The 17,892-nt window shown below is 33.5% G+C and overlaps 1 protein-coding gene across 1 annotated transcript; it reads right to left on the bottom strand.

The window, feature by feature from the left end:
- Positions 1–581: 581 nt before the first annotated feature.
- Smp_003230 (sh3 domain grb2-like protein B1 (endophilin B1)) lies at positions 582–17,252 on the bottom strand. Its single transcript, XM_018793159.1, has 8 exons — positions 17,189–17,252; positions 17,007–17,148; positions 13,539–13,664; positions 8,627–8,769; positions 6,410–6,496; positions 4,522–4,614; positions 2,831–2,964; positions 582–853 (listed from the first exon to the last, which is right to left on the bottom strand). Exons 1-7 carry the CDS (start codon positions 17,243–17,245, stop codon positions 2,866–2,868), a joined length of 747 nt encoding a protein of 248 aa, XP_018647699.1. The 5' UTR covers positions 17,246–17,252; the 3' UTR covers positions 582–853; positions 2,831–2,865.
- Positions 17,253–17,892: the final 640 nt, after the last annotated feature.

The following is a 17,892-nucleotide window of genomic DNA, read 5'->3' as shown; positions in this document are numbered from 1 at the left end:
CAATAGGAAGATTCAAAAAACGAATGCAAATGAATTAAACTAAACCTAATGGCACGAGCCAGTATCTATCTGGACATAATTGCAAAGTACACAACCCAATGCCGTGTGAAGCGAATGGTACTAGGTTCCAGTCCCGGAGTGTACACCAACTATGGGATGCAGGCATATCCAGCTGACGAGTGCCAAATGAAATGCAACGCAGGTCCTGGATTCCATCGACAGCCGCTACGTATCGTTGCTTAAAATAATTTTTAAAATTACTGTTTACGCCAAGAATAAGGTATATACATGTTAGAATCACTTTATGATAGCTGATGTTGGTCCTTAAGAAAAACTTTAATCAACACTCCTTATCTTGATTCCCAGAATTAGTTCCCAACCCTATTTTGTTAAATCCATTGTGACTCTAAGACGATTAGCATCCTCGTCATTGACTCAGTGGTTCAGCTCAGTTTTTACCGGAAAAAAATTCTTCGACCACAGAAGGAAACAATCAGTGAAGTAGAATTTCGCGTGAGGTTATTTGCTATAAAAATAATAAATGAGTTCCTCCTGCAAAGCAATATATGACAAGAAGATGCGAAAGAAATCGACATTTATTCTTCCTTTTTTTTTCTTTTTATACGTATGAAACAACAAAAGTAATTGTTAAGGAAAAAAATGTATGAAAAAGTAACATTCAAAAAAAAAATTTCTAAATGTATCACAGATATTTAAGTAGAAATGTAAGTAGCTTGTAAATACGAAATGATAAAATGATGTAAATGTTGAAGAATATTATCAGAAATTCATTCGTTTTACTATTATTATTATTATTATTATTATGAATAGAGGATCCTCAGCGTTTTCACTCTGTAATTAGAATTAAATAGAAAAGGTTATACAAAAAAAGTTAAATGTTTGAAGATATACAGTTGAGATTTGAATGGACATGAGAAATGTTTCCTATCTATCAGGCAATATATATATATAATAGTGTAAATTCACTTGTTCTGTAGCATAAATGATTTAATTATGAAGATCTATCTCAAAGTCCTAATAATTTATCAGAAGGGGTATTGTGGAGATTTTAGTAATTTTATTGAGTTGAGATCATGAGTCAATCAAAGCTAGACCACCATGGAAAACCTGGAAGTACTGGACGGCCGTTTCGTCCTATTAGGGGACTCCTCAGCAGTGCGCATCCACGATCCCACCTCGCGAGATCCGAACCCAGGACCCACCAGTCTTGCGCCAGAGCACTTAATCGAGAGACCACTGAGCCGGCATGCAACGGTGTTAATATCTAACTATGACGAAACGACCGTCCAGTGCTTCCAGGTTTTCCATGGTGGTCTAGCTTCAATTGACTCATGATCTCAATTCTAATAATTTATTGTTTTTTTACCAGGATTAAAAATTGAGCTTTTATTTGAACAAACAAAAGCAACCGGGAAAACAAACAGCATTTAAATTACTATTACAACTGATTTGAAGAATCATTTTCAACGAAGCATATCGATGTATATTGGGTTTGTTTGGATTCTCAGTATAATGGAGGTATACAAATGAAAAACCACGAGACTAGAAGTGATCAAACCTCAAAAATTAATGACAAATGTAGTTAAAATAATTAGCATATGTACACATCAGTTGGGTTGTATATTCTTGACTTTGTTTGGCCTATGATTATTGACGAGGAACTCCTATTTTATAGTTCGGTGGCTATAATTTATAGACGACCCTTTAGCAAAGCTAAAATGATATTGGAATGTCCACCTACCTACTATAGTTAAATAAGGGTTATATATTAGTGCAAGGAATGAGAATTTACAGTTGAACTTTAGGGTTAGGAATTAGACTTAATGTTTTCATCACGAACAAGCATCAGCTATAATACCACAATGGTATATAGCCAAATGAGTGAATGACTTTTGCGTCGAAATCCAAGACCTGTTATCCTAAATTTAATTGGTTCATCAATAAATTATAGTCTCAACTACAGTTCTGTACCTACGATAACCCCCCTACCATAGTTCAGTTTCAACTTCCAAGACTATTTTAATCGCTAACCGAAAAAAGTCTCTCCGTCAACCAGATCGTACGTATTGGGTTATATTCAACAAGCTGAAAATACGAATTACTGACTCACATCTTTGTTATGTACAAACATTATTAGGTCACATTGATTATTTATAGTATGAACAAAAATAATTCAAGCTTCTTGATTTTCATCTTGATAAATTTCTTGTTCTGTTCTGATGCTAATTAAAGAAACTTCGGATATTCCGCACTTGTGTTTATTTTGTTTATGACTAACTAGCCAACTCTATGTGTTACTTACGAATAGTCAAAAAACGTTTACTTCCTTAAAAGTTACATAATAATAAATACAAATATGTAAACTATTTTGTATCAGAAGTTTAAACACAGTAAACATGGAAGTTTTCTACAGAAATGGTATCAGTAAAAAGTGTTTGAATAATAAGTAATGAATGCAATGAAATGAAAAATAGAAAAAAAGTACAATCAAGTTAAGGTGAACTTTAAAATGACTTTCATAAAATTGCATAAATGACCTTTATCATATAGACGACTAAAATTTACGTAGAATCAATTGATGTGATCTATGAAATATGGTTCTATTGTCATCTAGTTTTCAATAACATACACTGACTGACACATTTTTGCATACAAAAGGAAAATAAACAACGATATACTACTGAAAACCAACATAGGCAATTTATTTGCATTAAAAAAATATCTTCAGAGAAAGCAATCGTTTAGGGGGCATTATATACAATGATATGTGTGTGTATTATACAAATGTAAATTGGTAATAAAACCTTACCTTCTTTTTGAATTAGTCTGAGTTCCCGGATTTTTTTAGATCGCACGTAATGCCGATTCTACCGCATCTGAACATGCTTTAAAGTGTTCCGATTGAGCTTTTAAAAGTTTTCTTAGCTCTTCTTTTTGTGAGTCCTAGTTATTGTAAATAGTAGTAGTAGTAGTAGTGTGAGTAGTATTGTTTTCCAATAAATAAGGAAAAAAATTAACTAAATAGTTATGTTTTTATAGAGCTGATTATCAGTAAAATAATTTTGTTCGAAAATGTATCCAATAAAGTAGGCTAACAATGTTAAAACTACTTTGGGGGTAGAAAAAACAACTAATCAGATGAAAAAAGGGAAAACCAATACCCAGATATTTGTAATAATTTTATTGGATTCAATACACAGAATACTTGAATTGTCTTCTATGATCAAATTGACTTTTGTTAAAGCGTCAATCGTGCTTTACGTAACTCAGACAATAAATAAATGTGTTATGCAAGCTTATTTCGAAACACTAGCTCAAAAAAACAATGCCTTAGGGGTTTTCGTTATTCAAAGTTAGAGGATTTGAAATGAATTCTGGGGTGGTGGAAAAGATTTATAGTTCAGATGAATGATTTCTGGTGGGGTTTCGTTATTCGAGCTGGATTGTTTAATTGTGAAGCCTCTGTTGTTCTTCTGAAAGTCATCATCGGCAAGAACTTCAAATAGAAGTGAGATATTCGGAATTCTCCCCATGGGACTGGTAGCTTGTCCTCTTGACCTTGATTTTGACCGGTCATCATTGACCTTTAACCTGTCGTTGTCCGCATATTTATTTTGGTCGTTTCTCCATTTAACCTGATTTTCAACCCCTAGTTGCCCATCTTTTTCTGATCAGTTGATAAATTGGTTTGATTTCCAAGTTTTTATTGATTGTTGATTGACCTGAGAGCTAAGATGCTGAAACTTTTGTGGTCTTGTTAGTATTCCCTCTACAAAATATCTAGACTTTCTTGGTCAAATATGTGCCCGCTATTGCCCATGTGCATTGATATAGGCGAAAATACATCATAACGTTTGACGGCTAGTTATTTTTCATGAAGGCGACGACAAGATCCCAATCATATATGAAGAAACCTAAATACCTTAGTCTTACCTGAAGTTTATGCAGATGATGTTGTTCAGAAGAACGATAAAAACTTCTCGATTAAACCATCCAACTCAGAGAACGGAGCTCCAGCAAAAAAATGAACTCCTGTTTTTCATTATGATGTAGTAGATTTTTCATTTTGCTTTAGAATTTATTCGACGAATAATCTTGAGCAACAAATTCTAACTACTAAATTCTATATGAATAATATATTAAACAAGTATGACTGGCTAACTGATTTTCAAATTTCAACAGAGGATAATATTACACATTGAACTGGATTATAGTACACAGATGCAATAATGCATGATTATTAGGAAGCAAGATTGTTAGGCGGGGTACTTTATCAGTAGTAACAAGTAACACATTTTGAATAATATTCACAACTGTCCAAATCAAATACATGTGACTTACGGTTATGGTTTATTTCTTATCACGGTTTACAACAACTTCACTCCAAGGAAATTGTCAATGGCAGGCAGAATTCTTAACTATTTCAGAATCATTCATGTATGGTAATAATAACAACATTAATAATAACCAACAATTTTAAAATGACTGCGTATAACTTACAAATTTGTCTATACTTTCTTGTAAACAACGCTTAGTGGTTTCACACTGAAAATTGAATGCTGATTCGGCATCTTTCAACGATTGCTCAAATACCTTCAGCAGCAAAAGAATGCACAATGTTATGTGTAAATTTATGTAGATGAAATAACTTTAATTTAAAAGATTTGGTATGAAGATTCTAATATCTAAGAAGTTTGTGGAAATTTCGGAAAATTATACGATTAACATCATAGATTGACGAAGGATATCAACCTAGTGGTTCAACCGTTACATAATTGTCGTGTTATCTGAAAGCCCTGGGTCTAATGAGTCTCATACTGGGATGAAACAGCTATTCAGTACTTTCTGGATTTTAATGGTTGTTCAATTAAGAACAGCCCGTCATGTAAGCTATGCAGTTAAACATTTCTTAAACTATCTGAGCATTTTTTACGAGATAACTAGAATAGCATTACATAACCAGTTGACATACTTCTTCAGATGAACACACCGATAAGTCCGCAGTATTGAAACTAAAACAGGACACAGCAAAGCTGATTAAGAAGGATGTATGAATGATTCTAATGTCAATAAATCTAAGAAGTGAAACTTGGATTATGTATCTATTTTCTCACAATTAACTGCCAGTAATCTTATGTATAACGAAGTGAACTAACTGATGATTAGCTTTTAGGATGTTTTGAATTGTAACAGAAATAAATTGTAGTATATTGCTGTGAAACTTTCCGAACTAGAGCATATAACAGTCCCTAAATTTGTTAACTGAACTTAGTGGCTGTTTTTTAATTTATTCATAATCAAAAAAACACGATCTATGGTAACCTTTCCTATTTACCGCAAAAAATGTAAACCATTTCTTTAGAATGGTAATTTAAATTTACTAGAAAAAACTTCAAAATATGATCATTTTATATGTATGTACGTTTTCAAAGTTTACATCACAAGCTGATCCTAGCTAAACAACCATTTAAAACTAGACAACATTGAGCAGCTGTTTCGCCCCAGCATGGAATTCTTCAGTAAAGCTTATCTATGCCCCTACCACAAGGGATCGAACCAAGGACCTTCGGATCCCGCGGTGATCGCTCAACCTATGGAAAACTGAACCTGTATCCAATGGTGTACGTTTATAACTTTGATCAATTCACGATATTTTGCTACCGCCTTTCGTTGCCTGAGATAAATAAATATCTTATACACGACAAGGCTGAGCTCCACTAGTCAAAGCATCTCACCAGAACTCCAGGGATCGTTTCTCGAAGTTACTCACTAGTAAGCACACAAGTATCATTGGTATGAAGCATTAGTTCGTGACGCAATCTAATGAAAGTTCAATAATTTCTATAAACCCCCAGAAATGTTAAGTAAACATTTGTTGCTACGAACAGATAACAGACATATTGTGGTGTATGCTACTTATGTTGACAAATATAAGTAGTATGTATCACTAATCGGATATGAAATGCCTGCCAGCAAAAGATCGAATTGAAGAGAACAGGAAGGGAAACATAGTACTATTGTGATAACAACAGAATTGAAAGAATCATGAAGCGTGTAAAGGACAACTGAAGGAAGATGTGCAAATAATGTATTTAATGTATGGTTTGCATATTTTAGTAAGGCAGTTTATGATTTCCCCGAGTTCACATTCACTTTAACATCACGAAGCTTGACCAATAAAAATCATTGTAAAAATTATATTCTTTTCGACATTTACCCCGATACTACATCTAGCTTAATACGATTCCTTGTTTACTCGCATTCCTTATTATTTATTTTAGTTAGGTGAGCGAAATAAGCTTATAGAACTAATTGTTTAAAAAATGGTACACAAGCAGACAAATTAAATTTACAACACAACAACTTTAAAGTAAGACACAAGCCTTACATGTTGTTTGCCATTTTTCGCACGTTTTTTTGATGTTTTAATACGATCTAAATCTAATCGAGCATTTTCCAATTTGTCTCGTTCTTGCTGCAAATATCCACCAAAAAGAAAACAAATCTAGATATATACAGGAACAAAGCACCAAAAATAAAGAACTCTTTAAAGAGAAGTGGAAAAACTATGAATTTACCACTTAACCCTCTCCTAGAGTATTTCTTATGGTCACTGTTGAGCATACCGTACTTCAACCAAATACGAATGACTTTGATCTACTCAAAAGATATATAGATGACACTTTGCTCATTTGCGATGAAAATGGTGACCTCATTATCATCCTGGATAAGCAAAATAAATGTAATCAGTCAATAGAATTTACATTGGGTTTAGAGATGAATTTAGAATTTCACTTCTTTGATTTCTTATTAAGAAAATTAGATGGTATAATGCAACCTGAAATGGCCAATATACAACTTTTCATAGCTGGTTTTCATTAAAAATAAAGAGAAATTTATTTCAATCTTTATCCTTAAAAGTTGGGCAAATATGTTCCGAAGACCTGTTGCTATCCATCTAGATCCATCGAAAGAAACATGAAACTAAAACTACAATCTATGAGGCCTGCAACAGTTCATAAAGGTTCACTTCCCATGAACATTGAGTTTAGGGGAATACTACTGCAAAAAAATTTGAAGAGCTATTATCACCTTCACGTTCTGACGAATTTATTCATCCCCTTTCTCATATTCGTCAAGTGTACAGTCATCTTCCACAAATTTGGATTCATCTAAATACCATTCTTTAAATTCTCCGTCATTATACAATTTTCTTTGGACGCCTGAAATTACATAATCCTCTATCTATTTTTAAAAGACTATTTATTAATTAACTATAAATACAATTGTATAGCCTATGTACACGTTATGGTCGAAAAACATTTTTTTCTGAACTGCCCTTCATTTTTGTTTAAATGTGTCAAAAGAGAAGTATGCTACGTACTATCGTGACAAACTGTTTATTTAATTTTATCACAGGAGGTTTTAGAGACCACCTTTCTGATCCACTATTAATGAAAATGTCATCATTTAAATTAGTCATAAGTAGTATATATCGAATAACGTGAAAATATTATCTAAATTATATACACTTAAATGACTCAAATTAACATCTGTATACTAAGTTGCGTCACAAAAATTATAAGTTCGTAGCATTATTTAAGCTCAGTAAATTTTATAGTAGCTAATACACACTTGGTATCTAAATGTTTGAGTAATAAACTGAGCGGTAGAAATCATATGAATAAACTAATATAGATGCTTTAATATCTGATATACCTAATGCATTGACATTATGTACAGAATACTTATTAATAAACATAGATAAACATTATTATATTTACCTGGCTATTAAAAATCTTAGTCATATGCATGTATTAACAGAAATAATCAAGTCCAATAATCAGGATTTCAAAAACTACAAAATAAAACTAAGAATATCAGGACAGTTATCACTTAAACAGATGACTATCGTTTATTGTTTAAGTCATAGTCAAATACTTTTTTAAAGACGACTTATTTGACGAACTGTTTTAGATAAACAACCGTTGAAAACTACAAAAAGACTGGACAGAGCATCCCCAATCCTATCATATGTCTAGTGATTTGCGGTTTTAAAGGATTGTCCAGCTAAGATCGATCTGTTATATAAACTTTGAAATTCAACAATCTTCACAAATTCCTTATGTTAATACAGTGTTAAATGCTAAGTTGTTATTAACTAATTGTCCTCAGCGTTCTATTTTAACTACTTCTCGGCTTTTAACATAAGAGAAAATACGAACAAGTCAAATATTATTTGTGAATAGACAGTAGAATATTATTCAACAGTTTTACTGAAATTCAACGAATGCTTCTTACAAGTAGGAACATAAATTATTATGCAACCAACCATTACATGTTAGTCATTCAATTAAATATACACAAACAGAATGAAATGAACGTTAAATCTTGAAATAGAAAGCATGTTTAGACAGGTAAGTAAATGAAAGAAATAACTTGATATTAATGCCAATTATAAGAAAAGTACTTGTTTGAACATGAAGTTATAATATAGAAGAAAATAAGAGAAAGCAGTAAAATATAAAAAATAGTTGACTTACTCTTCAAAATATTGATAATCAGAAAAAATTAACATAATTTTTTTTTAAAAAAAAGAAGTTACTTTTGCTAATTTGGCTTCAGATGCTATGTAACTGCGTAACCATGTGATGTATTCTGAAGAGACGGTTTCTTGCAATTTTCTTTCAGATTGTCCAATTTCTATTTGGGCCATTGCACATTTCTTAAGTGCCTCACCTGGTGAGCCTAGAAACAAAGTTTTATTCCAATCATTATATATATGTATATATATAGCATTTTGAATAATTGTTACTTCTATGTTGTCTAGGATTGATCGAAAAAAAAACTGTTCTGTTATGGTTTATTCCTAAATATTAGATATTTTCTCATACTGTATCAAATGAAATGAAATGAAAAATTACTAGAAATACAGTACAGTTAAATGATCATTGATGTTCATAACTTAGAATAGATTCCATTATTGGCAAACACTGTTTTATGAAAAGCGAACTTATATTGATACTAATTATCATGATAACTACAAGTCTGAATTTCAACTGATAATTTTAAGCTCTACGTATCGTGGTTTTTTAGTATTTACCCTCCCGTTGATTATCATTCAGATATTTGTTTCATACTGTATTGTTAACAAATATATCAGCATAGATTTCAAAATAGTATTGTTATGTAAAATGTAATTGTACATTGGAAGTTATTTTACGTCGATATATTGTCACTAAAATATATTTCCTGGCTGCCAACAAAGAGATATTCTATTTATTTCGAGAATTATCCCAATGTACACCAAAAAAGTCAGATGGAAGCACAATTGTTTCAAATGACTACACATGAATATTCATTTTCTACCTTGTTTCGACCTTGTTCATTTAGTTTGTTCCGTTTGAAAGATTAAGATTGGTATTGTACAGATAATATATTATCGATTAATCAAAGATAGATATCTGCTCAGTGGTCTATAGGCTAGGCATTCACGCGCGAGACTGATAGCCATAAATTCGATTCCTGGTTACAAGGTCATGGATGTGCACTGCTGGCAAGTTATATGCTACACCGAAACAGCCGTTGAATGCTTTCAGGTTTTCAATGGTTGTCTAACTTAGATTGATTGGTGATTTCATTAAAAACCATTGCCAATTCTACATCATACCCGATAATGTAAATGTGTGCTTCACAAATGAAAAACATATGTTTGAATTTTTTTACTCAGATAACAAAGAAAATGAGATTTTCTGTATATACTGGTATTCATCTAACTAGTGATTTATTGAGCTCAAGTATTAAGCACAAGAAAAAACCCGGTAAACTTTCAACTATTATTTCTATTGACATAAAGAATAGAAATTCAAATTCTGTCATAATCATATCATTTACCAATGACTGTGAATTTTATAATGATCAACTCTGGGAAAATAAATGAATGTCATGTTTCCATGATGATCACAAGATAGTCGCCAATCAAAAGACCTAGTTATTGGTTCGAATCGAGACATCGTCATGTGTATCACATTTGATTATGGATCAGTATAGTTTTTACTTTATATATTGAATAATGATGACAATGAAGATAATTTAAACGGCTAATATAAAATAAAAAATTAATTCCTTATAATTATCCTTATTGATAAATGTGGCTAAAACAAGGACAAAAAACTTAGCAGAATAGGACGAAATTATTTATTTTGTGGTTTCTGCCCAGCTACTTACAACCTAAAAACAATAGTAACAATTTTTTTACAACTAATGTACATATTTAATATCATATTAACGTAGACTAATCATAGTAAGTATAAAAGAATTATAAAATAGTAAAGTGAATAAATATTTGTATGCTATCAGATGTGAAAATTCCAGACAGGGACATGTTTCTAGAGAACAAAACTAATGCCTAAGTTACTTTATAGCAGCCATAAAATTAGTTGTATTAATTGAGTAACACAAGTAAAGCTCAAAAAATAGCCTATGATTGAAAGAAAGGAATTTTTATGGGATAAAAATGTTGGGCAGTTGAACGTTGAAAACTAGAAGTTACCATCAGATTTATTAATAAGTGGGTCAAAAAGTAAGATTGCATTTAACGAAGTATACTCATTACACTAAATTTCAGCTGCAACGATAGAGACTTAGGTATATAGTCTTTTCCAGTGAGTGTGATACCATAAACACTGGGGTAACATTATATTCAATAAATATATACCTATCAGTAAACAGTTTAGACTCTAGAGTAATTACAGAAACTAGAAAAGTCTATCTTATATGCACAAGCCTTGCACTGGACTACGAAACGTAGTTCACAGATTATAATTTCTACAGAATAATCATCACTGATCCAGAGGAAAAGAAACTATAGAAATGCTCAACAATAAGCGGAAAAATGGGGTGAATAATGCCTAAGCACATTATACATAGGTAACAGATAAAATAGCTTGTATAACTGTAAGCGATAATGACTTTCTCAAATAATAGGTACTCTTATTCGGCCTGACCGTTGCTGCTACCTTGACTTGGTGGTCGGGCTCGCCTATCGTCATAAACCGATCGAGCTATGCTGGCTGAAACAATCGTTTCTTAAGGTCTTACCGTGCCAGACAAGTCGGTTGAAGAACGATCAAACTAAAAGCAGCAAACCCGAGGTCCGAAGGTGAAGTCGTACTGCTGACTGTGCAGAGGTGTGACAGCAGTAAGGTGTTTCCTTCAGACAACCAGCATAATAGCGATGTCGCCTTCCCACGAGGAAGAGTGGGGTTGCAAAAGGTCCACCCTAAAAATGAACACCTCGCCTTATCCCACGTATATCCGTCTCCGGCGGTGAGGTCTCAACAAGTACGGAGCTAACATGGAAACTACTCACAAAAATGTCGTGTGTGACCGACCTTAAGCAGTTATCCCTTGGGCACTGAAGTCACGCTCTCGGGTCAAAAAGATCACCTCTAACCCAATTTCATTTTCAGGTACCTTTACAAGAACCCTTCCACGGTGTGGTCAACAGGGAAGTGAAAACCGCCCTCATACCTCTAACAGCACTCAAGAGCACTGTATTCATAAACAACCCCCTTCTTCAACTGCTATTATTCCTCCTACCTCGATTTTTAACTTTAAACTTCCTCTTTCGGTTTCCTCCTAAAGCGTCACCATGACCAGAGATTCTAGTGAGCAAAACACTGTCCCAGGTCTACTGAAACCTCGCTCTAAATCGGCCAGTAGGCCTCCTTGGCTAAAACCCCAGAATCTCTTATCATTGATGTGTGCTTTGTCTCCAAAACACGCATACAGGATCCCAGTGTGGTCATTTACTTGACCTCACCTCGCCAAAACGGGGAGCTGACGAGATACATACTCTGTTTATCTGGTGACCTGATGGCTAGTTCTCGTGGACTGGCGGGTGTGGGCCTAGCACTGTGTACGAGGGAAGGACAAACACTATTATAATATATCCCTGGTAACAGTCATCTATGTGCTGTTTGGCTAAACGGCTCCGTAAGAACTCGAAAGGATAGGGATACACGTCGTTGCCTTTTCGTTGTCTCTGCCTACGCTCCCACTGGCTGCAGCCCGGATGAAGTGGAGAATAACTTTTATAGAAAGCTTTCTGAACTTTTTCATAAAGCTAAACATTCAGATATGGTACTCGTAGTAGGTGACTTTAATGCGTTTCTCCCCCTCTAAATGCAAATTATTGCTTCAGGACTGGCCTGCGTCAACGCCTGAACTAAGGATAGCGAGTAAATCAGTCGAATGCATCAACAACTTCACTTATCTTTGAAGTCTGATCAGCCCCAATGCATTTGTGTCTGACGAAATCTCTGCACGGATTCGTTTGGCTTTTTTCAACTTACGTTACCTGTGGCGAAGGCGAGATATCCGTCTATAAATTAAAGGACGAGTATACTGAGTAGCAGTTCATTCTGTTCTACTTTATGGCTGTAAAACGTGTCCGTTGAGAGTAGAAAATATTCGTAAATTACTAGTACTTGATCACACATGTCTTAGAAATATTGCTCGCACCTGCTGGGATCACCGGGTAAGTAGTAGTGAGGTTAGACACAGAGTATTAGAGAATGATGGCAAATCAGTTGATGAGGTTGTAAATCTTCTTCGACTGAGATGGTTGGGCCACGTGTTACGTAAGTCTGAACACCGATTACCACGATGCGCGATGCTTAATAGTGTTCGGGATGGTTGGAAGAAAGTTGGAGGTGGCCAAACCAAAACGCGGCATCAGTGCTTGAAGTCACTAACTTCTGGTCTGAACCATGTTAGTAGATGCAGACTACTTGGTTGGGGTCCGTGCAACTATCGTAACCAATGGCTGGAGACTCTGATTGACATGGCTTAGAATCGATCACAATGGCGTAGGTGTATACACTTTTTGTCTGCCCTTAAACCGTGAGATTAAAATTAATTTGTACCTTTCTTTCTACGAACTAATTCTTACTTCCTGTATTATATCCTTATATGCAATCTTTCTTTTATATATTACTACCATTGAAGTAACTACTTCTATGAATCTGGTGTTTATCTTGTTGTGCTAATTAGGTGTGGCAACTTGGACCGATGCGTATATGTGCCCGGTCTTACGTTGTAGCTGACTGACTGACTTTTATTCGGTCTATTTCAAAAGTTTGCAAGGTGTCGCATAGCTTATGATCAGCCTCAAATTGTTTTCTGTATTTACATTTTCACACTTATTCTAAACGTGAAAATCATAGTTTGGAACGCATGCGACTAATTGATTCTTTTAACACGAATATGGAAATGTCTAACTGAATAATTGTGCACTGTATAGTATCGATCCAAACTATATATAAATATGTTAACATACGTATTAACCTATGACCTTCGAATAAGATTTATTTTCTCGACAATGAGATCCCTCTGTTACACCAGAAACAATCCTAGACCATTGCTTAAGTCACATTTTCAAATCATACAAGTTTGGTTTGGATAACTTAATATCACAATCATTAAAGGGTTAATTACATCGTTTACCAACTTACCATAGTTAGAGTTTTTACTAATTAGGCTACTAATACGATCCATACTTTCACCCAATTGTTCATTAGCACTCAGGCGAACTTTCTCCCTATTCATTCCTCTAAGTATAAGATCTTCAATTCGTAGGGCTATGGAAAAAATTAGGAAAATCAACTGTTAAATAAATATCCTATTTTAAAAAGAAATAAGATTACTGTATTTTATGCATTTTCAATTACAATAAATAACTTAACTGATCAACTGAAAATAGAATGTAAATAGTTATCAAGTTTGTGTATTATGCGGATAACTTTTGTAGAGAATAACGTGTTTGAATCAAGAAACATTCACCCAGCTTCATAAGGTGTTTCATTTATTTTGCTTTGAAGATACACTAATACTCTGCTTTTGTTGTCGTTCCAATGAAACTTCTCATATATTAATTACTTTCGATTGTTTTCGTTGAAAAACAACTTGAAGCTTTTTCGCATTTCTGATACCGATTCAATTTAGCATCTTCTGTTCTTCAAAATCAACGCTTTTTTAGCAACTAGGTTTGAGATAGCATTTTGGAAAGAGACCTAAACATGGACTATTCCCAACCAAAGAATAAATATTTTAATGAAAGCGTATTACACACGAATAATTTCAACTTTGTAAAAGTAGAATAATAATAACGATACAAATCAGAACAGCACAAATACATTTCTAAGCTTTTATATTGTTAATTATAAGAATATACTTGTAATACTTCGGTGAGATGGGAAAAATTAATTTTCTTCTAAACAGCATAATTTGAAGTCAGTTAAACATGCTACTTTTTACCTGAATATGACATTATTTACGAGTCCTACAATAAATCACCATCTTTTACACGAAATTATGCTGTTGTAGTGGTTAATCTATTCACTAATAATCTCAATAGCAACGAAATATTGTCTTTATTGGTGTTACCGCTGTAAAAAAGGTGCTGATACTAAAAGTGTCTTATCCGTCTGGAACAAATAAGCTGAAGTTATTATATTATAATTATTATTCCACAAGTGTTCTATTTGAACGAACTTTTTAGAACACTTCAGGATAACTTCTTGATAAAATAGTGTTGTTTGACCAATAAATTAAAACACATAGTTGCTAGAAATGGGGCGAATTGAGTCCATATTAATTTCCTGGATACTTTTTAATAGTCTATCAAGTTTAACTCGACATGTGTTTATTTTCAGACAATAAATTATCAGACACTTCCATAGATAATTTTCTTCTCAGCCATCATCTCTAAGAAATAACTTTATAATCTAATGACCTTGTTTTGCAATTCAGAAACTGGAAAAACTTGTAAAAGCCATTTTTAGGCCTTTTTTAGGAGAATGTCTGAGGATACTTGTTATGTTTTGTAACTGCTTGAATACCTTGCTAACTAACAAACAAAGGACGGTCTTCTTTTCTTCCAAGATTATTTTCGACGATTTCACAATTGTAGAACCTACACCGTTTTGGCTATCACTCACCTTACTTTTTCATAAATGCTTTTGTCAACAATTACGTCATTTGCAATCGGTCGTAATTATTTTACCTAAGAGTAGATTTAAAACATTCTAGCAGGAGCTAAGCAACCAGTGAGATCAGTATAACTTACGAAGCATTTCGACTGGATGCCTCCTATATAAATTATTATCACTAGATATAGATATTTGGATGCACACCCTCTACCGTACTATCTAGCATTTAGTTCAAAAGTGGTTAGGAGGGATTCTTGATATCCGGAGATACTAGATATCCATTTTGATGTATTCGATTCATCAGACCAAAGTGATTGCTACAACCCTTGAGCTTTTTGTGAAAGCGTGATCATATTTAAGGACTTAACATGCTGTATATTTTAATACAAATTCTCAGTAGTTTTACTTGGAAAAAGGTTGGCCTTATTGGTGAAAAGTGTGGAAACTAAGAACGTAGAATTATCAAGAAGCTTTTACTTATTTTACAGTTTGGAAACGTTTTGTAGCTTAAATTGGATTAATATCATCTCTTTTATTTGACTGATGGAAGTGATGGAGATAAGTATTAAGTAAAAGTGCAATGATAAATAAAACTGGCAGAACAAAGATGAGATTCGCTCCCATTAAAAAAAAGTCTAGTAAGGGTCAATGATGAACACTGTGTAGATGCATCCTGTAAATATTATTGATTAAAATATGATGATAATTTCCAAAAGAGACTAATCGATTGCGGTCCTAAACGTCAATAGAAATGTTTGAATTACCAATACATATGAATCATTATATTCGGTTCATAGTCAGTTGTTTGCCTATAATTAACTGTTGAACAGATGGTAATCAATGAAAAATACATGTCTCGTGTACAGCGTTGAGCAATATCGCCAAAGTTTTTAAGCAATGTCTCTCGCAGTTTCCAGTTAAACAAGTTTTGTTGGTAAGAAGTGGCCACTAATAAAAGTCCGAAAATTCACTCAGATTGTTTTAAAGAGGGATAAATATCTAATATTTAGAAATATAAAAGAGTAATATGACTCAGAAAGCAAAAGTATTTAAATTAAAATTATCTACTTCATATTGATTTTATTTGTAATCGTAAAACCAATAGATTAGCGTAGGACCATGATGACAAACTAATTGCGAAAGGAATATTGCTTTGCTCAGCTTGTATCTATACTATCTTCATGGAAACAGTTAATGCACTAAAAAATAAGTCTTAGAAACACTACACGTTCGGATGACATTGAACATTTCAATGAATGAAAGGTAGCTTATTAAACTAGTTTAATGCGTAGGTTGCGGTTATTTAGCCCTAGAGTTATTCATACAGTTCAATTTAGTGCCAAATCTAACCAACCTTATACTATGATTGAATATCTAATGAAGTCTAAAAATATGGGCTAAGCTTAAAGATCTATAGGTATCATTAGCAAGTTTTGATTTGATAACTTTGAATAAATTGAGCATTGGGTAGATTGTCATAAATAAATTAATATATTTGTAACATCCTAATGAGTGGGAAAACTAGATTTTCTACTCGTTGGGATGTTACAAATATATTAATTTATTTAAAGATCTATAGTTAGAAATTTCGATAAACCTTAGACATAACACGGTTTACTTAAATTTGCGTTGAAGAAAGGATTATGAATTTATCGTGCTTTACGTGAAATCTGCGTAGAAAGTGCACAATTTTGGTACTTTCACCCAAATGTATGGATAAGAATTTAGTTCTAACGCCGGCATGCGTCCATTATATAAATAACAATAAAAGTTTGCATGCAAATACTGGGCAGTCAGTGAAACGTCAGGACATGAAGGGGCATGTGGATCAGATGCACTGGGTGAGAGGACAAACAATAAGATTTTGAACCGAATTTCGGAGAAAACAAACGGATTTATCACAAGTTTTGCATAATGTTTGACCCCACATTTATGCTCTCCCCTGAGTTTTTACAGGCATTATTGAAATCTTAACATCTGTGGAAACAATACCTGGATTCGGTTGAATCACATTTTCAAGTTGTGCCAAAATGCTCACCGCCCAGTTTCTCCGTTTTTCGCCTTCTTTCATTAACTCCGTTAGATCAGGACTGTATGATGTTCGTTCAGTAGTACCAAATGCCTCTTCAACAATCTATCATCAGACTTTGATAACCAAGTAGAAAGCTTTGAACCTGCGAAAATCGGCCAAAAAATGTGTTTGTATCAGCCTGTATTTTTTTAGCATCCATGACCACTGAACAGTGATTACAAAGTAAAATTTTAACTAGTGCGCTTTGCAGGTTAAAACGTGCTAGTAGACTAAAAAAACACTTTTCAATCTAGAACGCTTATCTGGTGAGGATAACGGGTAAATCACTCAACTCTTAGAACTACCTTACAGAAATTCGACATCACATGTCACATTTTCGGGATCGCGATTTATAAATCCACTATCTTTGTCCTGTACTTCTATTAACCGATTGATTTCCTTGAATTTGCTTCTTATTGTTTCGGTGCGGTTCCAGTTATTTGGTGGAGTTTATGAATAAACGAATGTATTTATTAATCAAGACAAATCTAATACTTTTAATTAACGCAAATCCACAATGCCTAACGCATTATAGATCATTAGGTATCAGAAAAAATGCAACTCTCTTTTTGCACAGTTCAGTCTTAGGTCCTGGTCGCTTTTCCTTTTTATTTAGTTCACATCAATATTTGTAAAACTGGGTCTCAAAGTTAATCATGGGCCACACGAGGAACGAGGGAGGATATAATTCAAGATTGGTAAATGGGTAGGATTAAGTAGAAACGCATGGTATATAATGGGTGTAACAGTTCCTTTAAAAATGCAACTAGAACGAATTCTTTCGTCTGATTAGCTATCGACAACTAC

The sequence above is a fragment of the Schistosoma mansoni genome, chromosome 1 (assembly GCF_000237925.1).
Source record: "Schistosoma mansoni strain Puerto Rico chromosome 1, complete genome".
NCBI lineage: Eukaryota > Metazoa > Platyhelminthes > Trematoda > Strigeidida > Schistosomatidae > Schistosoma > Schistosoma mansoni.
The sequence above is the reverse complement of the archived record's forward strand: the minus strand, read 5'-3'. Positions and strand labels throughout refer to the sequence as shown.